We start from the raw sequence: 27932 nt of genomic DNA on the forward strand, positions 1-27932 counted from the left end.
ACAATATTTAAAATGGAAAACACAGACAACTTGCATTCCAATAAATGTACTCCGTTTTTAATATTTTATAGAAGTATTAACCTTCATGAGGAGAAGACCTAAAGTGTTTCATCCAACTTGAACATGAAATGCTGAAAACGTGAAAATCCAAGAGGTGTATGTAAATGTGTAAAGTTGACAGCCAACCATGAACCACAAATAAAATATCCCTTCTTTAAAATCCACTTGACAAAGAGGAACGGTATTGGCAATACCAGTAGAAAACAAACTGGGACAAACTGTGGTGCAAAGAAAATACCTGCTGTGTAATAAAAGTTGTAGTGTTAATAAATCCAACAATGGATGGTGAGTAGCAAATATGTTTAGCTTGGCACAACATTACTTTTTGGACTGAAATGATGAATGGAAAAAAGACAATGCCACCAGAGCAAAAATATAACAAGACTGCAGCATCATGTGAAGATAAGAAGCAAATTTGCCTCAATTTCTCTATAAATAAGAACATTAATTGGAAAATATCATCCTTCCTATTAACTAAACAACTACATTTGTATAACAAAAGTTCATAACCAACATCTTTGATTTGATTAGATAAATTAAATGGCAGGAAAATACGTATAAATATAGAGACGGGAACACAGTGGTCCACTCTTATCTTCACTTCAAGAATAAAGTCTTCATTTTTCATCGATGCATACTTCCTGTGGTCCGACATATTCATGGGACAAAGTGGGATTAAAAGGAGTGCTACTAGATGTAAGGGAAAACAAAACATTCAAGTATTAAATACTAGTGTAAACAAATCTATCTGTAGTACAGTACATCACTATTGTAGTGGGAATATGACATGATCATCAGTGCTCATATTGCTATATGTGAAAAAGCATTGGAGTTAACCATGTTAGCTGTACCGATTCTCCGTGTACCCCATAATAAAAAACACCCCTTCTCTTCTGCTCGGAGTGACGTGCAGTGACAGTCGAGACTACGGTGCTCCACCTGGAATCCACAGTACTTTACTCTGCTCCTGCTCCACGATGGTCAGGACCTGAGTGCAAATGTAGGAGACGCTGCCTCCTTGGACAACGCCTGCAACACAGTGGGGGGGGGGGGGGGATTTACATGAGAAGTGTTAGGCATTTCTGTCAGATTAGGTTTAAACTTTGCTTTTTGTATATGACCTTCTAGCACTGCACCTAGCAATTGTTATTGTATATCAAGTAATTATGATATTGCATTACATCTGCCACCATCTTCCTTGCAAAACCTGGCAGGAAATACAGAGAATCTTTTTAAATGTAGTCTTCAGCTTATAGCCTCAGTCAGAAATGGGGCAACACTTCTTTACACACCCAGAGTCTTTTCATTTTCACAATTATATTATAGCTCTAACTGATGCTGCCTAAAGTGTTGTCTCTTGAGGCAATGTCTCAGATTTCACTCAGCTCTCTCTGGAGCCATATAAGGCTTTATACAACTTATTTTGCATATACAGTCCCCAAGACTTTCATGTGTAAACAAATGTAAGTTCCTTTTAAATCCCGAAGGCTGTAAAATGTCAGATCATTGTGAGAAATTCAATGTTTGAATTGCATTAAGACCATGATTACATTTAATATATAATAACAATATCAGATCTATAAAAAAAAATGTATGCTCTCATGGAGAAACAAGACTGAGTAGCAAATGTATTTCAGTGCTGGACATCTTGCAGCTCCTTCACACGACAAGATACTTAGATTTATTACAGGTGACAATTACAGAGCTGGTTGTTGTGGCTCATGTGCAAAGTTGTGAAGGCGACCTCTTGCTGTTGGAAAGGATTGGTGGCAGTATGTGTTAATTTCCAAAGTTCCCTATAAATCTCCTCCTTCCATAGAGTCATTAATCAGCCGGACAGTCGGTGTGTCAGACTGGCTGCTGCTCCAGATTCCAAAACTTTATTTCATAAAAAGACTACAGAGATACTGTGCTCCAAAAACCTCAGATTACCTCCAGTGCTGCTGGACACTCACATTTGTTCAACTAGACCATAATAAATAACTTTCTTTTTCATTCATAACTTTTAACTGGGTTTTTAGATCATTTGCAAATGTTTTGTCTTTTTTTTGTGGTAAAAGACACCCTTGCAATGTAACCGACTCCACCTTTTAAAGGGCCATTTCACCTTCATTTATATTAATGTCATGTTTTGTTTAGAGGTCTGGTGCTGATATTTCTGTTGCCACAGCATAAAATGGAGGCATTTTATTATTCTTTTGTATCACTTAAATCATTCAGAAAATTACAATTTAATAATCTGCTGTGACATAAGGGTTTAAAAGATGAACTTGTATTTACACACTTGTGTTCTGTCCTGCAATCACACTTAAATTAGGTGTTGTTATTACCATTATTCCTGTATCCATGCCATTTATAGCCTTAAAAAGGGATAACAAGTTATTTCCACCAACCTGTGAAGAAGCGGCTGTACTCCTGCTCTATTTTCTGTGCCGCCTCAAACTGCTCCTTGGAATGTTTCTGTGAGAGTTTATCCCGCAGGTACAGAGGGTCCTTCTGCTCTCTGAGGAGACAACATCAGCACCTGTCAGCATCCACAAAACTATCACTTCACACTTCAATCACAGAATCAAAACAAGATGTAATACCAAGGTGTGGGAGGAATCAGCATTTGTCAAAACTAGTACATATTTTTGCAAATAGGTGTTGTCGGTGTTTGCTCTTTTCACTCCTACAAATCTCCCTTTGCATTTATTGTAATTGCCCTTATTTGTTGGACGCTCAATTTAAACCAAACTCCCTGTTATTCCATTCGCAACGCAAGCCTAAACACATTAGCACCAAGATCTGATCCATGCTAAATATGTCACTTCATTTATTATGCGCACTGCAACAACCTTAAAGTGTAACTGCAGGATATGACTGCATACTCCGGTACTATGCTTGGATCATGTAGGTTAAAATATTATATTGTTTTATGATCATCTGAATAATAAGTGTATATAAGGATTTTAAGCACGTAAATGAATGAGATCTACATATGAGAATAAGTGAGGAATAACTACCCTAACAAGCTTATAAGTGCTTAATCATATTCAAGTAAAACATTTTGTCAATTAATTAAAAATACCATTCGATTAAGTAAAACTGCACCAACTGGGCCAAAATTACCATAGATATTGTATAAAAGGGAAATCCTGCATGACTAAGCATACAGAGCTTTTATGACACCTCTATGGCAAACTCTTCCACTGCACTGGTTCACTCCATATCCCCATAGTCTTAAGATAAGTCATGTGACTTCTCAGTCTCCAGTCTATATCCAGTGGGAGCCCCTGACCAAAGCCAGAAACCCACTCCCATCTCTCCCGGGCGCTCGGTGCTCATCAACATATTGGTCTGCCGGTGCCTCCCAGAGGATAAAAACACATAAAAAAGCCTGAGTTCTGTCAGTCTCTGCAGCAGGCAGGCAGTGGGAGGTGTGGTTGTGTGTCTGTGTGTCTGTGTGTCTGTGTGTCTGTGTGTTTGTGTGTTTGTGTGTTTGTGTGTTTGTGTGTTTGTGTGTTTGTGTGTTTGTGGCGTCTGCTACGGGCGGGGGAGGAGAGTGTTTTAGCCGCCCACGCCACAGAGCGGAGCCACAGGACCTGTGAGCTCTCCCTGGACAGCTGGCACTCAGTTGATGACAACGAAAGCTTAGCAGGAATCAATCTCCACCATGTTCGCCCGCTGCACCACTTCATAGATTTGAGGCCGTGGGTGTGTACACGTGTGGCAGAGGAAGCCTGTTTCTGCCAGACCTGAATGCATCTTTATTTGTGTGTGTTTGCATGTGTATGAAGTACCGTGCAGAGGGTTCAGGAGATTTAATCTTGCCATGCCATTACAAATGAAAAAAAGCAGAGGGGATCTTTGAAATATCACAATCATCCTATCAAAATCTCAGCGGGCTGTGGGATCTGAACTAATGACACTGATTAAATCAGATTGATCAATTAGTTTGTGTTGCATCTGCAGGATAAATATGATTATGAAAGCAAGAGGACCACTGCGGAGTTACATTTCCTGAGTTTCTGTAAAGATAGAACATTAAGTGAAACATTTTATTTCCTGTAATAACTTGCAACCACATGAGATATGAGTTTTTTTATAGAAAAAAAGCTTTGTCATTCTAAGAAACCGTCTTATACCTAAACATTTTGATGATAAAGCATGTTGGAAAGTCGACATTAATCTGAAAAAATGTAAGTTATTGAATTAGATGCTACTGACACTTGTATATGTTCATGTGAATTCATATTTTGATATTATATAAAGCATGAATTTCTATAAAATCCCATTTCCAAACAAAATATTCTCATAAATAGCCTCCAGGAAAAAAAAAAACCTTGGATGAATGATTCTCTCAGTGTGTCGTTGAAGGATCTGAACTTTAAACTGGAAACGGGTAAACAGCAGAAGCATCAAAGCAAAGGCACGCTTGACATACACTTGACATACACTTGACATGTCTCAGACCAAGAAAGCCAAAAGCAATGGAAACAAACATGAACATATAGAATCATGGGATTACTCACTTTATCTGCTTGGCATTTTTGTAGCGAATGAATATGACGATTGGGTAGATGTGAACGCTGTGAAGACGCTCGATGGCGTGAGGGACAATGTCAAGTAAACAGTGACAGTCCTATGAGAGAGAAAATGAAAGCAAAAAAACTGCATGAGAAATGGGGGGGGGTGAATCAAAGCAGAACAAATAAAAGCTTATATCTGTTTCTCTTTCTTAACAAGGGTTTCTTATATAAAGTAACATCCAACATTAGGTTGCACTTTTATTTATCAAAGTTCATTTGGACTAATCAAAAACCATTGTAGACAAATAAATCTGAATATTGAAGCACACATTTAGATTGACATACACTAAGCTTCTATCTGCAGCCTATAGTTTGAAGACAGCGGCATTGATTTGATCCACAGTTAGATGAATGTACCTTCTCTGTTATCTCTTTTATTGATGCTACAGTTGTCACATCGAAATGGCCACTCCTCCGTTTGTAGTCGATGAAAACACAATCCTTTACTCCGCGCTCTATCGCCTGCTGAGATGCCTTCATGATCTCTGGAAGGGGAGAAAAATGAAAATGGTAATATTTCACTCAGATTTGTTCGTACCTTACATCAATTTAATAATATTTACATTTTCTAAAAGTAGTAGTGAAATCCCACTCTGCAGATCATCGATGATATAAACCGGATGAAAACCCAAAATCCTTCATGAATAAATAAACTCTAATAACAGATTACCCACCAGGCAGACAGCGACAGAACTGAGCAGGAGCCTCCTTCACCAACATGTCCTTACTGGACTCCACTAACGGACCCAGGATCAGCACGGGTCTGGGGAAAGAGCACTCCACCCTCTGAACCCGCTGGTACATCAGGCTCACTCCGTCTGGGCAGGAAACAAAACAATTCATTACAAAATAGTAATACACAAGACTGCATAGAGATACAGCTGCCATTGTTATGATCTCAGCTACACATTTATGCACCTTGGAAAATGTTTTGTTAACCCAGCATGCTTTTTAATAAACGTTCATATCTGAGAACTACCTGGCAAGTCTAGCTTTTCATTCATTTTGAGTTAAAACACATAGTATAATATTTTTGAAAAGTCATGGTATACTAGGTCGAAAATATCAGAAAAGCCACATAGTATCCAGAAAATATTTGCATTGCATTCCGCTTCCAGGTCAGTCTGTCTGGTCCAAAGTCTCACTTTGAAACAACTTTTTAAGTGATTTCTAACCTTCTGTGATGGGTAAAGAATCTGTGCTTATTGCGTCCAGAACCATCAGCTCCTTCCCGTCCTTGGATCCGCTGCGTTTGTGCTTCAGCCTGCGGCGGAAGAAGGATCTCCGTGCCGCGGCCGACAGAGACTTGTTGGTGCCGTTATCGTCTTTCATATCGGCCATGCCGTGCCTCTTGTAGAAATCCTGGTCCATCCTTATTGAGATATAGAAGCACATTTAACTCAACTGCAGTCACTCCCCTCTTCATGACCGTAACACGTGGGGAACAAAGTGCTCATTGACATAACAACGAAGGATCAGAAAACTCGAAATTCCAGTCTAGAAAGTAGTATTAAATTAACTCTAATCAAATCAAGTTTTATTTATATAGCACATTTTTAAACAATTTTTGGTCGAGCCAAAGTGCTGTACATACAATAAAAATACCCTACAGTAAAGACACTTTACAGCAAATACAACAGCACAGTTTGTGCAGAATATCAGTATGAGAAAATGACACCCTCTGTCCTTTAGACCCTCACATCGTACAAGGAAAAACTTCCGGAGAAAACCCCACAGTTTAAAGGGAAAAATGGGAGAAACCTCAGGGAGAGCAACAGAGGAGGGATCCCTATCCCAGGACGGACAGACGTGCAATAGATGCCGTGTGTAAATCGAAGAGATAATACATTTTACAGCGTAGGTAGACCGAATGATATAAGAAAAGTAAATCAAAGGCTGGACTTACATGTATTTACTTGGGATCTGCCCCTTTACGAGCTTCTGTGCATTTTCGTCCAGTTGCCAGGCCATCCAGTAGCCAAAATTGCCATTTGGTAGCGTATCTTCAACATAGAGGATGTCATCTTTCTTAAAGCTCAGTTCCTGCTCTGCCTCTGCCACCCTCTCATAAAGTGCTCTGACGAGAGATGGACAACAAAGCAGTTATGGTGAATACATTTGTCTGAGCTTTGAACAAAGACATAAGAGATTGAGAGACAATTTCACAGAAGATTTTGAACAGAGAATAGTTTACAAGATTTTGCCCTTATATGTGAAACTTGATTTGCTGCAAGTTTGAATTGACTGATAAAAAGTGTTTTTTACCTTGTGAAAAATCCATCTCCCGGGGCCTCTTTGATCGCAGAGAGGTTGTCCACACAGTTCTGGACCTTGAATGTGATTGTTTCAGCTGGTTTTAACATTTCCAGGTAAGCCTCCTCTTTAGTTTTGTTCTTCATGCTGATTCCATTGTACTGTTTGAAAACATCAATTATGTAATTGACAAAAGAACACTGCACTAGGCTGCCAACACAGAATGACTCATCATTTTCAGTAAAAGCAATACAAACAATGCACCGGAACATTTATGGAATATAATACCTCACACACACTTATGTGAAATCACATCTGCTAAACATAGAGGAGATCTTGAACTTGAAATGCATAACTGTGGAGTGCTTTTGTCAGGTCACAGTGAATCCTGTCATCATTTCAAGGTCTGGCATTGAAGTAGTTACTTTGGATGAAACTATGAGTAGCTAGGTAGAAAGCCCCCAGAATGTGGATCAAATAGGACAAATGTAGCTTCTTTGTTTTCACTTTCAACAACATTTATATTTAGCATGTGTGTTGTTTCTTGTACTGCATTGTCCCCTTTCTCCTCATCATATAATTATGGAGTCTTATTTTGTTATTGATGTGTTTTGGAAAGAGGAAGGAAAGAAAGTGATTGGCTCAGCAATAGCACAAGCAAATAAACAAGAGGGTGTACTCATTCAGTGAGACCGTGAGGTTTTCAAATTTCGAGGTGTGTCATTGGAAGCCCGTTCTGTCCTGTGAATCATTTTTACTGTGCACATGACTTCCTTAGTTAATTAAAGTGATTTCATTGCAAGTACCTCGAGTATCAAGTCTCCAGGCAGCAGGCCATCAGGACACTTAGCAGGGCTGTCATCATCCAGACTCTCCACAAAGACGCCGTAAAGGTTTCCTCCACAGACCTGAACTCCCATCTCCACCTGGATCCTCTTCAGCCTCACCAGCCGAGGCTCGGCAGCCCGCCACGTACCGGAACCAGGAAGCCTGAAGAAAAAAACGTTCATTCAGTCAAGTTTTGAATTATAATTGTTTTCACTCTAACACCACCACCATTTCTACCAATAGCTTAAAGTCTGTATTCATGGCTCCAGCAATAACAAATTTACATTTTTATTGAACAGGAAAAAAACTCATTGTGAAATACATACTGGATATGACAAATGTGGGACAGAATACACTTAACAAAAAAAAAGCAGTTTTGGTGGCAACACAAATATGTCCCAGTCCTACCTGAAGGAGCTTTGAGGGCTGGTGGCGGGAGTGGTTTGTTTGGACGGCGGCGTCATGGTGCCCTCGTCCTGCTCACTCAGTGTGTCGACGATGGAGTGATTGTCGGGGGTGGTGGCTCCGCTGTCCTGGGGGGTCGGCTGGTTGCTGATGGACTCCATACGAGAACTACGGACAACAGGAGTCAAAGTATTTTGTACTCTAAGCAAAAGGTAATAAAATAAAGGATATTCATTGAGTTTCTGATATAAGATGATGATCTAAAAGACAGTAGTTAAACCCCCCTGTCAGACCCCCTTTTCTGATGGCTAACTGAAAAGTTATCTATGCCATCTTCAAAGTTTCAAGACTCTTTTGACAAAAACTGCAATTTTAGCACAGAGTTGCTAGTCTACCACTGCCTACATCTGTTAGTTTGTTAAAATACTCTAGATTCAGGGTTCAATTAAACTGATATTTACTTCACAACATTTTTTTTAGGTGGCTAAAACATGGTTCACTGATGCACTAATAACAGCAGTCTCTCTGCCCTCCTGTTTGTTTCTCAGAACTTTACTGTACTGTAGGTTGTACACTGACTGATGGATAAGTATCTCATAAAACCCTACTTCAAACTATCCTTTTAAAAGAGAAGACACACAAGCTGTTGCATACATTATGTGAAGAGTGTTTTGAATATTTACTCTCCGTTTAGCGCTTGCATTTCTCACTTGATCTGGTTGGATTCGATTTTTTTTATTTGGCCCTGCAGTGTGTTATATGAATGTTTGCATTTTTATAATATCGTGTTTGCTGTTGACACATTGGTATGTGTTCATGTATTCACTGTTTGAATAGTACCATAAACATTCCATTTATGTTCTCACATTATACTGAAACAACTGTCACACAGGCTTTTTTTTGACAGAATGGTTGAATGAATATGGAATGAAAATGTATGAGTCATAAGTTATCCATCTAATGTATTGCTGTGGTGTTCCTGCCTCCTCGCCTTCTCACCCTGAACGAGAGTGGTTGCCCAGCTGAAACATGTGAGGATTATACTGAGCCAAAATGGTGACTGTGTCACACTGCTGCCCGATCACAAGCCGCGCCTGCTGCTCGTTGGCATTGCGAAGGTTGATTCCATTGAACTGGAAGAAACAGAGATTCATCAGACACAGAAAACAACAGCTGAATATAAAGTTGTAGTGCGGTAGCTGCTTTACCTCTAGGAGTTGGTCTCCGTACTCTAAGCGAGCTTGATGTGCGATGCTGCCTGCTGTCACTTTGGACACAAACACTCCCCCGTTATCTCCACTCACTATGGAGATCCCCAGAGGTTCTGCTCCTTTCTGAACAGTCACATTGCGCGGCTCCTCCAAGTACGGCCTTGAGGGGGGAAAATAGAAATATCATGTTCTGACACCTCTGGGAAACTACTCCTGGCAGGATGCAACAAGCAACTCTAAATTATATGAAAATATTATCATTTAAACTACAAATCCACAGGAGCAGCTGCAATTTAACTTTTCAATGAAATGTAGCTTTCTGAACTGTGTTTTACTTTAAGGCAAAGATGCATTGCGAACATCGAGGTTAAAAAAAGACTTAACAATAGGATATGGGAACAGTGTGCAACGTGGCAAGTGCATTTCAGAATCCAACTCCTGTCATGCAATCATACAAAATTCAACAGCATTCTGAATAAATAACAAGCAAGGAAAAGATGAGGACTTAAGGGATACAGATCCCTTAGCTCTTTTTGTTATGGCTATTCAATTCCAACAAATCTAGCATCACTGACGCTACATTAGATATCTGCAGTGTGTACACAGAAGGTCTTGATATCTGTGCTTTAACAGCCTTAAAGGTAGTGCATATACTGTATGTGCTGAAAGCAGGACAAACCTCAAGCTTCTTAAAGAGAGGAACTTGGGCTGAACTGCCAGTGGAAGTCTGACAGAGAGAGTGTTATAAGAAACAAATCTGAGAAGGAAACGGAGAGAGGAAAGAGAATAATCACCCAAAGAAGGAGAGGAGTATTTCAGGTTATAATGAACAGATGCAAAGGGGAACAGAGATGAGAACATAATGATAGATGGTGAGTAGGAGTTCTAATGATATGAGGATGGAGCCTCACAGCATTGTTTACTGCTTTAAGAGCACTTTATCACAATGAAGCAGACTGAAGTACAGACAAATGGTGGAAAACACGTCATGTTCTGCTGAACGATCGCAGCGTAACGACCCGGACGAGGGGCCTGCCTACCCTTCCTTCTGCCTGTCACCAGCTGGAGCGGGGCTGACTGATATCCTGGGCTGGGTGGAGATGGAGCTCTGCGATTGGCTGCTGATGAAAGACGATGTCTCCAGGTTGACAGGGGACATTGGAGGCGTCGGGCTGCTACACTCTGAATGTGAGAGGGAGCCTGGGGTGGCAGAGGAGAAAAGTATGAATTCAGACTTGTTGTTTACGCCAGTGACACTCGTTTTCAGATGATGGAGCTTCATAACTAAACCGTACCTCTTTCAGATCCAGTGGAGCGGGGATACCGAGTTGGAGGGATTTTTATGCGTTCTGCCCTGAACTGTAAAGTATTGAAGGAGCCTAAAGACCAGAAACAGAGGACAGTTGATAAAAGCTTACTAAAATTCACAGGGAGAAAAAACAACCCCACTTGCCTATTTAGTTAACAAGCCATGCAGTTACAGGGTTACACCCAGGATATTACTTATTGATGTTGGGGATCTGTTTTTCCCGAAGTTGCGCTAGACTGCTCTGATAAATTACTTCAATGATGCTCTTTGATGTGGCTGATCAGTCACTGTCATCTCCTGAGCCGAGTCAGTGTGATACATCTCGTGGTCAAATAAGTTGCTAAATGAGGTCTAACACTATTGTAACGGTTTCCCTGAAAGCCACATACATTTGTTTCTGTTTTGAAAATGACAGTTCATTCACAGACATTATTATACAAGATATGATTTGCCTAAATGTGGGACTTCATGCGTACTCAGTCTGGCGCTGGATGGCAGGGAGTTTGTGCTGTGCGGTGGTTGGCTGACGCTCGTTTCAGTCGAGTCCCCAGTGCGCTTGTGGCTGAGGTCCAGGCTGTGGCGAACCTGATGCTGGGGGCTAAAAGTGTAGAAAAAGGCCTCAGTCAGTTCCCCTGTGGTCAGTCGTTCAACCCAGAGCAAGATGTTATTTGACACATGCCATCTGTTCATGAGTTCTGTGATTGGGTAAACACTGTGAAAATAAATCCTAAGACTGCAACCAATGATTACTTTCAGTATCAAACACTCAAAGAAATGCATCCATACATCTGTAAAATGTCAGAAAAATCACAAGCTCCCGGATCCCAAAGTAACATCCACAAGTGTCCTGTTTTTGGTCCCAAGATATAATTTAATAATAATAATATTAATAATAATAATAATAAACAGAGAACACAGAACAAGTTGTGGTATGTCAATAAGAGTAGGGATATTATGAGATCTTCTGACTGTGACAAGTTGAAACGTTTGCTGTGAAAAGGGCCTATTTCTATAAACAAAGAACAACGAGGAGATGTTAACACCTTGTGTGTGGATGTAGGTGGACTCCCGAGCTGGGGGCTGGAGGAGGGTTGTTGTTGTTCTGGATCTCATGGCTCCAAGCAGTGTACACCGGGTTCTTTATCACAGCCGTCACAGCTGGACATGGGGCTAAACCTCGTTGTGCTGGATCTGGAGGAACACACAGAACAAGATCACGATGTCTGACTCGATACAGACGTCATTGAGAAGAAACTGGTACATTTCCATTCCTACCTCTCCCATTTATGTGCGTCTTCTATCTAGCATGAACAAAAGACAAATGCAAGGACGTGTTTCCTAGATGCAAAAGCAAATCAAAACATTGAAGTTGTTCAGGAGACTTACATGATGGGACGCTGCCGTAGCTGGGGGGTGCAAAGGGCATGCTGTACCGATTAGTTCGCCTGGGAGAGAAGCGCAACAAGTCCATTGGCTCTGGGGAGTGCTCGTCATTAGAGAAACTCTGTATCTGCAAGAAACAATCAAGCAGGGACAAGTCTGTAAAATGTAGAAAACACACATCAACAATAATATCAGAACAGATAAGAGCAGTATCTTAGCTACCTGCATGGGAAGAGGGATGTGTAATGGAGTAACTCTTGGCCGCAGTGCAGGCGCCGATTTTGGCCGGTACCTCCTCTTCTGCCGTTCCTCTGCTCTGCGACGACTCCCTTCGTTGTCAGGAGTTTTTTTGGCGCCACTCGTGGTCTCTCCTGGAGGAGCGTTGGTGTAGTAGAGCTGGTTCCCTGCCTCCCCCCCGTCCTGTGGACTTGTAGCTTGGACTGGGGATTCAGGTGGAGTGGCAGTGGTGATGGTGGAGTCTGACGCCGAGCTGTTCTGCTGGCGATGTTTGAACCTGAACGAGTCGCTCCTGGCTGGCGGGGTGGGAGGGGCCTCAGATATCGAGCTCTGCGGGGAGTGCTTGGGTATCTGAGAAAGAGACATGTAGTCCAGTTTCGGGGACGGCTCGGGTCTCCTGAAACCCTGCACATCGAAGATGGACTTCCTTTGCTTGACTTTTTTGTAGATGGAGAGCTGGGCACATTCAGTAATAGAAGCTACCGCTATGACTTTAGGCCACGTGCCTCCGCTGGGCTTCCCTGCTGAGCTCTGCACTCGGTCCACAGCCGTCTGAGGAGAGCTGCAGTCGGAGGGCACGGGGGTGAAGGTGAAGGGGCGATGGTGGAGCTCCGGCCTCCTGTAGCAGAAGTCTGGGTGGGGCTCTGAGGGACTGTGGGAGCTGGAAAGGGAGCGGGAGTGCACAGAGCTGCTGGGAAAAGGCTTCTGGAGGCAGTGAGAGCTGCTGTCGCTACTGTCTGGAGAGTCACATGCATCCTTACACACTTCATCCCCTCTGCTGCCCAAGTCACAGCTGCAAATGTCTGTCTGTGTGGAGCAGTTGTGCTTAGAGCAGTTGTGCTTGGAGTTCCTGCAGGTCCTGGCGTGGATCTCACAGGACTGGAGACGAGAGATCTTTTCTGAGTCTCTCAAACCTTCAAATAAACTCTGGCCGGAACAGCTCTGTGGGAGGAACTGTGGAGGAGGAGAGGTCAATAAATACTTATCTCACTTTACTTGGTTTTTCAGTGGCAAAAAATATATACTGTAAAAAAAAGTGTGTGTGCAAGTGTATGTGGGTCTGAGAGCTTCACCTTCATGAGGGAGATGCTGAGAAAATCACGGCAGTTTCTCAGCAGAGTCTCACATTCAGAGAGCGACTTGTTATCAAGTGCAATGCCATTGATCTGCAGTGGATGAACAAAATAAAGTTAGAGAAACTCCAAGTATGTCTTTCTCCAATTAAAATTAGAGATGAAAGCACACATAGTATATGTGTTTGATTATTGAGTGTGCTGCTGATGAACATTCAAATTTGATACACAGCAAAATAATTGTATTCTCCATGATTTGACACTAGATACAACTTTGGTGCAGATTTGATTTACAGTACAGAAATACACACCAAATTTCCTTGTAGCACACACATATTAATAAACATACATTTCCTGTCACCAAACTGCCAAGACTACATTCTTTGAAGGTCATTTCATGGTGTGCCCTTCAAAGTTTGACTTTTTTGTAGGTTAATTAATTGAGACATTAAACACGAGTGTGGTCAGTAGAGGGCACCAAAAGCCAACATCTCAAAACCTGGCTAATGCCATCAAATCATCATCTCTTATCATGAAAAATTCATATATTTTCTGTACAGCATACTCACAGCTAACAGTCTATCCCCGACAGTAAGAGCGCAGTCTCTGGCAGCTGGACTGCCTGGGGCCAAAGTGGCAACAAACACTCCACTTTCCAGACCTATGCCACTGTCTGAGAGGTTAGACAGAGAAAAAAAAAAATCATATTACATGTTATGTTATGTGTCCATCTTTCTAAAAAGTCAAACAAAAAAACAGCAGTATGAAAATGGGGAGGTTTACTTAATAATTAGTCCTTTATTTTACCTTTGTTTCCTGCCAGGTTTATCTGGATTGGAGTGATGATCCGTCCTCCCAGACTCTTCCTTCTGCGGACCACCATATTAATCACTCCCTCGCCGCTCACCACCACTTTAATCACTTGCTTCCTATCCTTATTGGTCAGGTCCACGTCATTTATTTTCAACAACCAATCGTTCACCCTGCACAGACAGATCCAGAGCAATGGTTGAATCATTAAATCCTCAAAATAAAACAAGGACACTAAATGCAATACGGGATAATAAATATTTTATTACAATAAACGAAGAAACATTTTAACGCTTAAAAATGTGCTTTAATTACCAAGTTGTCAAAGTAGTGAGGCATTTACCTTAATCTTCCTTCAGCCATACTTCCTTTATCCACCTTACTGACAAATATGCCACAATCTCCTGGTAAATAAGGATCATTTACCCCTTCAGCAATATCAAACCCAAGTGCTTTCAAATCCATGTCCTGAATAAGAAGAACAAAAACATAGATTGAGAGCATTACAATTTGGTTCACAGAAAGTTAAATTATTTTATATAAATGTTAAGATAACAACATTCACAGTGGTTCTTACCCTGTGCTTTTCAAATTCTACAACTTCCGTCTCCCACTCCATCGAGTCTGTGTCGATGGCTGAATCATGTGAACTGTGAGCCATCAGCTGACGAAACCTCGCTTCCTTTTCTAACTGATCTTCCATCTTTTCCCTGCAGGACACACAACATGTGTAGCTCTTAAGTAAGTACAGTCACCGATAGGAGTTATTTTGCTCAGTCAGTGACACACTTCCTCCACCGGGGGGCACAATAGATCTTGGATGAGATCATTCTGGATCCCCAAAACACAAGGAGCACAGACTCTGACACAAACTAAACTAAGTGAATAACATTCAAGGTTTGAACCTAAAAATAGGGCAGAAAATGAGATAAGTCTGTGAAATAGTTGAAAAGAAGCGTGGAGGAATGACTCACTTTAGTTCTTTGAGTTCCCGCGCAGCGTCGTTCTTCTGCTTCCTGGTGTCATCCAGATTCCTCAGAGCGTCTGCCAGATCACTCACAGCTCGGTCCCTCTCGCGCCTCAGGTTGTCACACAGCGTGCTGATGACAGATTCACAAATGTTCACACAAATCGGCGACAGACAAAGTGTAAACAAATATATTTTCATCCAGGCCTCTCTTTGCCAACATGTAACGTAAACAAGACATATTTCCACATAATCAAACAGACAGCTTCTGAACCCGCTCCTCACCGTATGCTCTCCCTCTCTGCCACTATCTTGTCCCTCTCCTGAAATGCCCAGTCTCGTCGGCACTTGGCTACCTCGGCCTCCTGCACGGCCTCCTTCAGCTCCTGAGAGATGGCCTCGTACTGCTTCCTCAGAATATCGATCTCCTTGTTGGATCGTTCCATGTCCAGAGTGGCAGAGTCTTCTTTCTGGAGAGTGGAAAGAAATGTCAAGTTGATTGAGGCAAATGTCAAGGTGATTTTGGTACTTTAGACACAACTCAAAAAGACTTATGCATTTGTGGATGAAAGATATTTATATTTATATTTATGAGAAACTTGAGGCTGTGTTCAATCCGACATTAGCACTTGGAACTAGGAAATGCAGCGTTCTCATTCATTTAAATGAGCCCTGGCTCAGCAGGGGTTCTTAAGCACAGGCTCCAGTACAAAAAGACAAAACAAGAGTTGTCTGGTGGGAAAAAAGGAAGCTGGCTCAACTTTTGCTGCAACATCCTCCAGCAACTCATGGCACATCAAATACATGCAAACACACTCTCCTGGTGGATAATTTATTAAATGAATGTTGCAATTTTTCTTTGAACTGTTCAAAACATCTGCTGTAAGCCTTCAAAGATTAAATTCATCATCATGTTTAACCATAAACACCTCAAATAAACTGATGTGAGCTAAAAGGCAACTCCCACACTAGAAAGATTGCTTGAGGTGTAACAGTCATAGATTGGATTAGCTACTGTGGTTTAAAGTAGGTCAAATATAGTATAATGAGTATGAGTCTCACTCAGTCTGCTGGTGTATATGTAGTAAATGTTCTCTCTGTAAATAACTGTGCAGCAGAGAGACTGCCAAACATAGTGAGAGCATTAATTAAGTCCATAGCTAAATTAATTCCATTAGACCTTACTGTACTGTTGTTTGGCTTAATTATCCCTTTCTGATGCAGTGCAGTTCTCTTGTGCACTTCAAAGTCTGAGAGCCTTTTCACTGTAATTGCTGCTAATTTCCTAATGCAGGAGTCTCCGGACCTTCATTTCCATTCATCTGACAGACCCCTTTGAAACAAACTGTGATGGGTGATACACACTTCAACAAAAATCAATGTGTGGAAACCTGCCAGCATTTACTATTACTATTACTATACGGGATGGGATGGAGGGATTATTGTTGGGGGAATAAATCAATCCCTCCATTTGTAATGATAAATCTCCCGTCTGTCTGGCTACCTGTCTGGCCTGGTAATACTCTCGCAGCAGCTGGTCCCTCTGGATGATGGCCTCCGTCCTCTCCTTGCGGGCCACGTCCCTCTCCTCTCGTACCGTCTCCATGTCCTTGCAGGCCTGGCTCAGCTCTTTCTGGGCCTCGGCCTTGTCCTTCACCTCGTGGCAGTATTTCTCCAGTAGCTCGTTCTTTTCACAGATGGCCCGGTCCCTGTCCACCAGCGCTGAGGCCAGCTCCTTCATATCACACAAATAGAATAAGATAGAGATCAAAAGAGTAAAACATTTATATTTTGTGCTTATCTTTTATTTAGATATCTAAGGTTTTTCTTATAAATATGATTTTTTTTGGTATTCATTCTCCTACTTGTCTGTTCCTACTTAGGATTGTTTCTTGGGCAGCTGTAACACTGAAATCTCCCGCTTTGGAATCAATAAAATATAATCTTATCTCATCTCACTGAACAAATTGTGCTACCACCACAAGCGTCCTATAGGGGGGAAAGTGGAGGATTACAAAGACTATTTTTCCTCTTGAAGCACATCCCTTTTCGCTTTTTAAAAACGTCAATGTGTGTCGTCCTTTTTTGAGCTGTAGCCTTTTAATACCAGTGTTGACACTATTGCTTTTACGAGTTAAATAAGCTCTGGGTGTTGCCAAAATTAAAAATGATAGCAGCTGTAACCAGCTTAACTACAGTGGATTGGGACACAGACATAATGCAATAAGTCATTCTTTGTCAATATTTTTGACAAACACAGCATTACCATTTTAAGTTTGAATCATTATCACATTATATTAATTACTTTTACAGATATGATCAACAAATCCATGATCCAAACAGTAATAATTGCTCTCCCAGTCTCTAATTTAAAATAACCTCCAACTATATACAGTTTTTAGAAAATATATTTGCTTTTGAAGTATACCCTTAAAGGAGCCCTTGATCCAGCTGTTACCTGTCTGAGAGCCTCCAGCTCCTCGCTGGCCACCCGTCTCTCTGAGGAAGTGTTCTTCAGCTTGGCCTCTGCCATCTCCAGGCCGGTCTGAAGCCTGTCCACCTCTTTGATCACCTGATCCCGCTCGCTCATGATCAGCCGGTACTCGTTGATCACAGAGTCCCGCTCCTCTTTGTATTTCTCGCCGTCTTTGGCCGCCTTGAGCTGCTGCGTCTTCAGCCGGGTCGCCTCTGACTGCAGCCGCTCCATCTCCCGCTGCAGCTCCTTGTTCTGGGAGGAGGCCTTGGACAGTTCTTGCTGCGTGTTGTCAAACCTGTGGAACAAAAAGAATGCATTGGGTCTTTATCAATCCACAAAACTAAAACATAACAAATAAAAAACACAGGCAAAAAAAACTTAGCATCATAAAGGCAACAATAAAATGGGAAAGCGTGTGCCCATCTGCAAAGCTTCAACAGCCTTGGATTAAGAATATTTTAAGCAGTGTGCCGTGTTGACCTTGGCATAACATTCAAGGTGTAAGTTTGAAGCAAAGTGTGCTGCGCTTGCTGTTAATCATTAAACATTTTACAGCTGCTCAGTCTGTGCGAGCTTTGTGTGTCCGGTTATATTTCCGGCTTCACCTTCTTATAGAGGAGGAGCACTGCTGCTGATAGTGGATGGCTGCGTCTCTCTGCTTCAGCAGCATGTCCAGCTGTTTCTGCAGCCGGTGGTTCTCCTCCTCGGCCTGATCCAGGCGACTCAGGTCTGCGTTGTGACCCGCCGTGTTATCGTTGTAGCGCTTCCTCAGAGCCTCGTACTCAATCTTCACGGTCTCCAACTTGGTCGCAGTAGTGTCGTAAAGCTTGCTGAGGACCTCAGATGACCCCTCTCTCATCACCTGGAAATTACATAATTCAGATGCCTTACTGAGTTAAAAGGTTATCTACAATGTAAATAATGAAACCATAATATATGTTAATAACGTCCAGAAAAATGAACTTAATACTGAATAAACTTGAACTAAAGCAAAGCTTCAGCCCTTGACTGTGTGTTGAGGTAGTGGACCAGAACAAGACTTAGAAAGAGAGATTCTGTAAAGCTTGACTTTTATGGACATCACTAACAGAAATGCAACCCTTCACTGCTGCTCCTGAAAAGTACGGTAATACTGCATGCAACTCTCTGCAACGTCTTGGTGCTCTGAATACAAATATAAAAATGGCACTCTGAGAGCACAGGCCTCTGCCAGGACCATGCCATAATGCTGTGTCAATGTGTTTTTTCTATGGCGTACAATACAAAAGGCATGTTTTACAAATGAGACAATAGAGTGTGCGGTAGGTCACTGGCATCTCACAACTAAACAATAAAAGGTTGTCATTGGACTGACATCACCAAGCTAATTTGATTCCTAAATTTGACTGGCGTTGAACATGAGTTTCCGTAATGATGACATGAGCTCTGAGGACAATGAGACATGTATCCTGGTTATCAAAAAGCCATGCAAGACATTCCCCATGGTTATGTAAGGTATTTCAAACATTTAATGATCCAACCTTCTGACTGCTGTCAGACAATAAGTCCGACGGTGAAATAGCAAGAGATGCGGGTCAAGTCATTTGTCTAATTTGATAGAATGTTTTGATCGATGCAGACATGAGAGGTAGAGCTTGTTTGACCCCATTTCTCTGAGTGATGTTGTGGTCTTTGGAGTAATGGTCACCAAGAGAGAATAGATTTCTGTCAGGATGTTAATGATTGAATCTGAAGGGCAGTCAGAGAGTGTGTGCGTACTACAGGATGTGTAGAAAGTTTGCAGATGTCTTTATTCTCATTAGCTGTGTAAGCATAAATGTAGATGGGGTTGCTGTTGTACCTGCTGGTGCAGCATCCTCATTTCTGCCACCTCCCTCTGGCCGTCGTCGTGCAGCCTCCGCAGCTCCTCGCAGGCCTGCTTCACGTGGTTGTGCTCCCTCACCAGCTGGATGTTGTCCTGTCTCATCGCCTCCAGCTCATCTTTCAGCTGGGCATGCTCGCTGGCCAGACGGCTGTGCAGCGTGCTGAGGAGGAACCACAGCAAGCACCGTTAGACTGTGGGCACTGTCACCCGGGTTTAAAATCACCGTTACAAGCAGAAATACAGCAATGCCTTATGAATCACAGAACTAATACTTAACTAGGGATTCTTTCACATAGGATTTTTTGGATGGATTTTTACTTTAAAACTTTTCATTTTAAAAGAAACATGCCTGTCACAGATTCCCAGAGCTAAAGTTATATCTTCATGTTGCTTCAACAGTCCAAAACCCAACTATTTACAATGATATAAAACAGTGTAAAGCTTCATATAAAACCCCAGAGGAGCTGGAATATGTGGCATTGTAGCTTGATAAACTACTCAAATTATTCAGTGTTTATGAAATGTGTTGTTGTTAACTGCAATTTATTTTCAATTAAATCATCATTTTAGAAATACTAAGAGACAACACTATACCTTTTCTGCTAGTAAATGGAAAATATTTCCCCTGTTCAGTGCATATTGCTTATTGTTTTTATGTGTTCTACTCTAGTCCATGCCAACAACCTTTTAGATATTCACTCATACTCAAGACTCTTCTTTTCAGGTCTTGCAACTTCAGATATGCTCATTAAGTTTTTGCCGATATGAACAGGAATATCAGCTCAGAAGCAATACAGATGACCAATAAAGTCCTGAGAGATGATGGTAGTCTTCGTGTTAAATGACATATTGATCTTAGTACAATGCACTGGTTGGGCATTAATGTGATTTCCAATTCACAGAGGATGTGTTTTCGTGTGAAAGGAGAAGTGCAGAGGCATACGGGACAGTAATAAATAAAGACTTTCTCTGGTGTGCAAACAGGGTCCAGAAGGAGAGGCTTAAAAATGGCAATAATCCTTCATCTGGCTGTTTGCATTTGGGGACAGATGTCGGCTCCCTACACTTTGGAGACAGTATGGCACCGTTAAATCATACCAATGGACCAGTCTCCCCTTCACAGCTTATTTCATGGGACAACAAATGCTGTGTTCGCAGTATTATCCTCATGGCACAGCTGCCATGCCGTTCACACAGGGTTCAGATGATGATTACAGAGCATGCTTTGGCATGAACTCTTCAAGGAGGGCAGTATTTATAGAGAAGTAATTTAGGCTCGACTCAAGATTTATGCTGCTAAGAAGACAATAAAAACATAGTCTTTTTCTAAAACAAATCATAAAGATGAAATTAAATTGATGAAAGGCTGCAAGGATTTTTCAAGGCTTAACTGATCAGCTTTTGGAGTGGTATAAAGGCTTCATCCCTATTACTCTCGGAAAAGTAAAATCTGTTCTATGCAATCTGCTGTGAATATGTCCGAGGAAGAAATGAATACCAGCTAAACCCTGCAGGCTGAGCGCAAATGCATACAGCACAAATGCTCTGGCTGTTAAAACATTTACAAAAAAAGGCCGTGTAGCAGAGCTTTCCACTCACTGGTAGAAGTCGGCTTTCTTCACAGCCTCCTCGCACCTCTTCAGGGTGGTGCTGTGCTGGTTCTGCAGGGACTGCAGGTCCGCCATGGCTTTCATGCACTGCAGCTTCAGCCGCTCGTAGTCATGACCTGCTTTTGAGTTTGGTCTATCTCACCAAGAGGGAAAAAGGGGACAACATTGTGATGCATTAAAATCTAGATTTAAAACGTTGCATGAGAGGATGAGAGAAGCGTGAGTGAGATAAATAACTTAAAAACCTTGTGCTCATGAAAACACAAGGGAAGAGAGGTGGCATTAAAATGGTATGATCACCCCTTGTTTGACAGAATTGAGCATACTTGTTTTTGTTGACGTTTTAAAAGCACAAAGCAAAATGCCTCTATTCATGGAGTGCCTACGCATGATCACTGCGCTTTCTGTAAATGTTTGTTTTGGAAAACAGGCAGTAAAGTGCATGAGATCAGAACAGTACCTGCAGTCATCGAAGGTGGTTCCAGGTGAAGAGAGCGCCAGACGTTTACGCAGTTCGTCCCTCTCGCGGGTCACATGTCTGAGCTGGAACAGAACCGTCTCCATCTTCTCGTTCACCTGGTGGCTGTCCATGTGAGCGGGCGGAGGGGAGGAGGCTGGACCGGGAGTACCTGCGGGAGTCAGCATGTCACTGGAGGCATGGGCCGTTCACAAAGCTCAAACGATGGGGGCATTAGTGCAGCTCCATCCAATTCTTTTAAAAGACAACTTTGCTTTATTGTAAACGAGGACTTAACCTCAACATACGAGTAAAATAAGAGGCTGACTGAAAAGTGTACAACTGATGTCTGCTTTCAAAAAAACTCTAGTCTGCTTTCCCTTTCTATTCTTTTAACTGAAAACGAAACAAGGAAGAAAGACTAGTTTAATGGCTCAATAGTCTCAGACTGAACTAACTTGGTCTAAATATTAACCAATCACAAGGAAGAGCTTTTTACCGCAGCTATTTAAACAATCGTCTGCACGTCCTTACAAGAAACCATATTAATCTCACTGTATTACTTCCATAACATTTTTCACATGTTTTCAGCCAAAATCAGTTTAATATGTATCGGCCTCATTGTTGTACTCATTAACCTCAGTATGTGAATATATTGCAGAGAAAAATCCCCCAAATGATAAAAGATAAAAGCTCTGTTTCCCTTCTGGTGGCATTGAACAGTCAAATCCTCTTTCCTTCAGAGAATGAAACAGGCCTGTGTGTGTGAGTGTGTTTGTGCACGTGTGTGTGTGTTTAGGGGGTAGAGGTTTTCTAAATCCTTCTCACATCTGTGTAATCACTTGCATGCGCTCAGAGTCTAAACAGGCAGCAACCAAAGACTATTACTTGACAAATATTTTCAGAGAAACCGTAGAGCCTACTTGTTTCTTTCTTTCCAGGAAAATAATGCTTTTATTTTTGCCATTTCTCCTGTCGAACCCCAGCACAAGCACCACACTCACCTAAGCTGCTGAGAGAGCTGCTGCTTTCCGAGTCCGACGGCATGGTGGACAGGATGCTGTAAGTGGACCCTGCGAGGAGAACAAAACATTAAAGTCAGTTGTGAGTGTACTCGACCATGTCTGCATTATAGTCAGATTATTATCTCCAGCATTGTATGGTACATCAAGGCCGTGGAGCTTGGGTTACATTTAGGGGCCTTTCCTGAAAAAAGGCCAGCTGGAGACATAATAAGGTGGGACTTTCCCCAACTTGGGATGACGGGCCCGGGGGCTGACAGCAGAGTGTGGCTAATTATCAGTTGGGCAGGGAGCTTGAATACTGACTAGCCCGGGCCCCAAAGAGGCTGCAGCCTCAGAGCTTCTCCTTTTATCTCCTCTGACAACATCACACAGTACCCCTGTGAAAGCCCCTTCTTTTATAGCCTACAGTGATTCATAATTAACTGTACGGAGAGGACGTCTCAGTACAACACTGAGTATTATGGAGAAGAATATTTTAGATTTATTCCGATTGCACTCAGTACAATATCATTGTCATATTTCTTAAACATTTTTAAAGAAACCCTACGAAAATGTTATTGTAAAAAACAAAATGTAAATAGAAAACTGACAGAAGTATCGTTATCAGATGTATATAGTAAAGTCTCCGATATCGATATCTGACTCAAAAATACAATATTGGTCGGGCTAAAAAATGTTAACTACATACACATAGTGGTTAATGGTTTAAATCTATACATGTAAGCAAACATTACAATATATCCATCACAAATTACAAGGGCTCAAAGTAAAGTTTGTCCTATAAAGAGAAAAAACAGCAAATCCTCAAATTTGAGCGGGATGAACGAGAAGGTTTGACTGAATTAAACAATTAAAAGGATTTTCAAATGTGTAGTCTATCTGTGTGTCCCTTGTTGAGTCGTTTCAACACTTCTCCCAACTGTTAACACTTAGTCAGAAAAAGAAAAAAAACTGGATTTATAAGATGCTCGAGATATTTAACATACTGTTCAAGCTTTTGATCAAACAGCAGTGCACATTTACTGAGATGTAACTTGGCTGTGGGATGAAGAGCTTATAGTTTAGTTAAACCAGCAACTCCAGCCCCCGATGTAAAGTCTAGTGCTCGACTCGGGAGTGCTAGCATGACAAACGCTTCTATTTACCCACGTCCCAGTACTCTAAATCAATCCCTGGCTGGCAAGTTCCCACTAGCTAAAGGAGACTATGAGTTTGATTAAGACTGGAAGGAGCCCAGCTAACATGGCTCACCCCTCTTTTTCCCAGCAAAGGACTGAAAGAAAAAAAAAAAGAAGACTGATGTGCCTCAGGAACCGTGGCATCCCATGGATCAAGCTCTCTTTGTTCTCGCTCTAGCTTAAGTTTCCCATGACTCTGTTTGAGCAGAGACTGTCTCAATGGGCAAGGTTCACTGTGTCATAGCTCACTCACTCACTTTTCTGCCCGTGTGGAAGTCATGTGACATGGACCTCGCTGTGGTCTGACCCTCGCCACTCAAGGATCTTATTTAGGTTGATCTCTTTTCTGAAGTCACAGCAAATGTTATATATATTCTGACCCACGCAAAAGAAAATCTTGCAAGGCTGAAAACTTGAGCACAAACAGTGAGTGCTGATTCATAAAAATCACATTTAGAACTCCGTGTGATAATGTGATAATGAATTAGAAAAAAAAACGAAATTACTGTGCGTTTTCCATGAAAATAAATGCACGTTTTGACTCGGGTCTGAAAATCTACAGTAAGTTAAAATGTTTTAAGTTAAAAAACCTAAAGAAATACACTTTTTATACATGTAATAAGTAACATATTCTTATATATTGCCCCTTCATCTCGTGGGCGCTGACCATTTAAATCTGTATTTTTTCAACATTTAAGAAAAGTTATCTAAACTTGTTAATGTTCATCTGCAGAAAATATGACCAAGTAAAGCGTGCAAACTAATGATTTACTATAATGATTTTTCTCTAAGGCCCTTTTGCCTTTATTAGATAGAGAGAAAGGAAGAAAGAGAGTGGACAATGTTCCCAGGAAGCATTTGAAAGGCTGGCCGCTGCAATAAGGTCTCAGCCTTAGTTCACAGTGTACCTGCTTTACCATGTGAACTACCTGGGTGCCCAGAGGTCAGCGATCATTAATGTGCTTTCACAACTTTAACGTGTTAAACTCATGTCATGCATTTGTACACTTTCAGACATTTGGTTACCGTCTGACTTCTGAACTAGCTTTATCTATCAAAGAGTTTAGATTTCCTTTAACAACATAACCCAGCTCTTGTTTTCTATATAACAGACATTTCAACTCCAGTATTATTTTTGCGGCACAGCCAAGCGAACACGTCAGCCACGATACACACCCTGGCAATTTACTGCAATCAGGTTATTGTTCTTCAAGAAAAGGTTTGAACATGCTGTAAACAAAAGACCTCGTATGTCAAGCCCTGAAGCTATGGTTATGTAAACATACTATTACAAAAAAAAAAAACACACCTATTCATGTGCATTGCATTCACATCACAGAGAAAATGTTGCAGCCAGGTGGTCTTTCGATAGGCTACAGGTACAGGTAGCATCTCTGTTGTAAACATTTGGATTTCATCTGCTGGGGTTAAATGATGCAGCTCTCACTCATTAACATTGTTTTGATTTTGATGATCCTAGTTCTCTCGCCCTCTGGGACTCTAGGCGTCTGGGGAGATCAGGCTGCTGACGATGCACATTATTTAAAAACATAGCCTGTAACAAGCTACAGTTCTCCTTGGGAAGGCCCTTCTCTAGCCTGAGCAGTGGAGGAACCTGTCTGCCCAGTAGCGAAAAGCAGCTCAGCCCATTTGCGTCCTGTGTGACTACCAACAGGGAACTGCAGACGAGGAAGACGAGCACTAAACATGTTCGTTTACAACCCTCTACTGCGGCATCAGTACTCAGTTTTAAACCTTAGTGCACAATTGTAAAATGTGGCGCAAAAATGAAACAGCTTAGATAAATAGACTCACTCTGCAGCGTTCTTACTCTTATAAATAATGAGGACAGAATAAATGCATAATTAAAACCTCAATCAGCACACCGAGTATTACATGATAGCTGAAAGCGAACAAAGTAACTCATTTCCTTTGAAATGCAAAAGGTAGAGGTGTAGAGCAAGTAGCATGCACTTGCATTATTGCTGCTGATTATTGCATATATACACATACATTCTGGCACATACATCCAAATTGTCTTACACTGAATTTGATGAAAGATTGAGGAAGACAATATATATTTTTAGACGTCCTCATAACAGAGCAGCGAATGTTGTATTTTTCTGAGCGAACAGCACGAAAACCAACTCTGTATTTGCTGCAGAGAAGATATATATCCCAGAAAGAGACTGAGAAATCCATCATCTGAAAAATGTCCTCATGCAAAGAAAAGAAAAATGTAAAAAATAGCTAAATTGAAGTAGATTAGATGAGGGTAATAATGAGCTTTGTAGGTGGAATGTGTGGTATGTTAGACCATTCAATCTGATGTTAATGTGTAATATATCCTTTTCCATAATTGATGGTGCACCCACAAAAGTGGAAACTCAGCAGACCATGAAATTGTTGGATGTCCCCATTTAAAAAAAAAAGTATTAAAAGAGGTTATTCTGAACATGATTTACTACATAAAGTGCTTACTGTATACTGCTGAAATAGGAAGATGGCTAATCGAACAGCTGATCCACAGTTTAAATTGATTATTGAGCGAAAGAAATGCAAAACCGTTTCCAGTTATAAAAAGTACAGATTACAAATGATCAATACAAATATAGAAAATTAAAAAGCAACTAATTTTTTGAGGGAAAAGTGTTTACATTTAATAGAGCAAACGATCCAGCAGTGTATCAGTTAATACAAATAATTTGCTGCAGCCTGAAAAGCATTTAGAAGATGTGGGATGGGCATTGTTCAATATAAAACAAAACAGTAATAGATAATGCTGGGCAAAGATAAGGAAAATAACTGTGCTTGGTTTTGTAATAAGACACAAATGAAAAATTCAATAGCCTACTTTATAAATCTCACTCTAAGTAAGTGACTGTTTGCATTAACACACATTTCATTCTTCACTCATTCATTTGACTTTGACAGTGTGTTATTGATTCAAACACACACACACACATAACTTCAGGCAGCCATGCAGTCACTACATTGATTGTCTGAGTCTTTTTAGGTCCATTAAATACTTTCACAAAGAGCTGGCAGGCTGTGCTTTTAGTGACATGGAAAAGGGAAACAAGCACAGTAGTGTGAGTGTAAATAAGCATCAGGTCACATGATTGTGAAGCCCTCTCTCTCCCTCACTCTGTATTCTTGCCCAAAGGAAAAGTCCTGCCCTTCATCAAGTTGTCATATGGTCAATACTCCTAATGTCGGTTAGATCATACCCAGAGCAGGATCGAAACCAGGTTGGATCCTAACCAAAATGTACAGGACACAATTCCCTTTGACACACCATAAAAACACAATATACAAGCATAGCGTGCATGCTTCCATTCTATATCATTTACTTTTCAGCACGACAACGCACTGCTTCATTGTTATGCACCAGATACATAGCTTCTTACCAGTTGTGTGGTCCACTGGTCCGGAGCCATTGAGCAGTACCGAGTGCAGGTGAGGGTGCGTCTTCTCCAGGGCCGTGCAAAACTCGGCGAAATGGTCTCTCTCCTTACTTATCAGTATCTTCAGGAGAAGGTCCACTTTTTCCGCGTTGGAGGAGCAATTGTGTCCCAGCTCGTAGCGTTCAGACTGGCTGAGGGTCCCGCAGTGAGCCAAAACATCCACAACTCGGTCCGCATCTGTTATCGACTCCACCAAGTTCTGGTAACATTTCTCCAACAACTCTTTATGCTTGGGCTCCATCTCTGTTTAGCTCCGCGTCGGTTTAACCAGCAAAATCAGCTTCGGGACAAATCCAGCTTCTTTACGTTTCTAGTGCCTAGTCAACTTCACTTCGTGCTACTGTCGTAACTCCCTGAAACTATCCCCTTCGGCCCAGTCGGGACGGTTTTCAACCCGAATTGAAGGATACACAAGAAGTAGCCATATTTGTTGCCCAAGGCTGTTGACTGCACGAAAATGACAACACATTTTCCCTACCGCCGCTCCGTCCTTCCCGACAAAAAAGACGGCTCTGCCTCTTTAAGCTCCACTCCGCACACGTTTCGAAGACATTGTAGTCCTGAAAACAAGTGATTTCGACATGTTGGAAAGTGTTTAAAACTCCCTAAGAGCCCTCGCTCTCTGTGTGTTAGGCAACAAACTCCGCCATGTCTCACCGTTCAAGCAGCTGTAGCGCTGTGCCAATCATATTTCCGTGCAATGGACATTTAAGGTAAAAGTAGGCGGGGCTTGTTTTAGACGCACCTG

General features: G+C 41.5%; 1 protein-coding gene across 2 annotated transcripts; it reads right to left on the minus strand.

Moving 5' to 3' along the window:
* Positions 1–35: 35 nt before the first annotated feature.
* LOC117473795 (disks large homolog 5-like) lies at positions 36–27846 on the minus strand. 2 transcript variants are annotated; one of them, XM_034119672.1, is made up of 33 exons: positions 27128–27846; positions 22519–22587; positions 21518–21671; positions 21047–21190; positions 19424–19607; positions 18189–18445; positions 17566–17878; positions 16612–16842; positions 15393–15577; positions 15115–15240; positions 14718–14850; positions 14484–14608; positions 14138–14313; positions 13900–14003; positions 13331–13423; positions 12243–13211; positions 12024–12147; positions 11681–11828; positions 11114–11235; positions 10624–10707; positions 10369–10528; positions 9326–9488; positions 9117–9250; positions 8121–8285; positions 7691–7874; positions 6897–7045; positions 6538–6708; positions 5807–6003; positions 5306–5449; positions 4989–5116; positions 4575–4684; positions 2454–2563; positions 36–1089 (listed from the first exon to the last, which is right to left on the minus strand). In XM_034119672.1, the coding sequence occupies exons 1-33, from the start codon at positions 27423–27425 to the stop codon at positions 986–988; spliced, it is 5958 nt and encodes a 1985-aa protein (XP_033975563.1). In that variant the 5' UTR covers positions 27426–27846; the 3' UTR covers positions 36–985. The 2 variants fall into 2 exon arrangements, with proteins under 2 accessions (XP_033975563.1, XP_033975562.1); XM_034119671.1 differs by having other exon boundaries at positions 21518–21686.
* Positions 27847–27932: the final 86 nt, after the last annotated feature.

The sequence above is a fragment of the Trematomus bernacchii genome, unplaced genomic scaffold (genome assembly GCF_902827165.1).
Source record: "Trematomus bernacchii unplaced genomic scaffold, fTreBer1.1, whole genome shotgun sequence".
Classification (NCBI taxonomy): domain Eukaryota; kingdom Metazoa; phylum Chordata; class Actinopteri; order Perciformes; family Nototheniidae; genus Trematomus; species Trematomus bernacchii.

Coding starts and splice junctions, on each gene's coding strand:
- LOC117473795 (XM_034119671.1), bottom strand. CDS start 27,425: ATGGAGCCCAAGCATAAAGAGTTGTTGGAGAAATGTTACCAGAACTTG. Junction 17,879..18,188: donor TGCTCCTCCTCTATAAGAAG/GTGAAGCCGGAA, acceptor TTTGTTCCACAG/GTTTGACAACACGCAGCAAG. Junction 5,450..5,806: donor TTCTTTACCCATCACAGAAG/GTTAGAAATCAC, acceptor TTTCCTGCCCAG/ACGGAGTGAGCCTGATGTAC.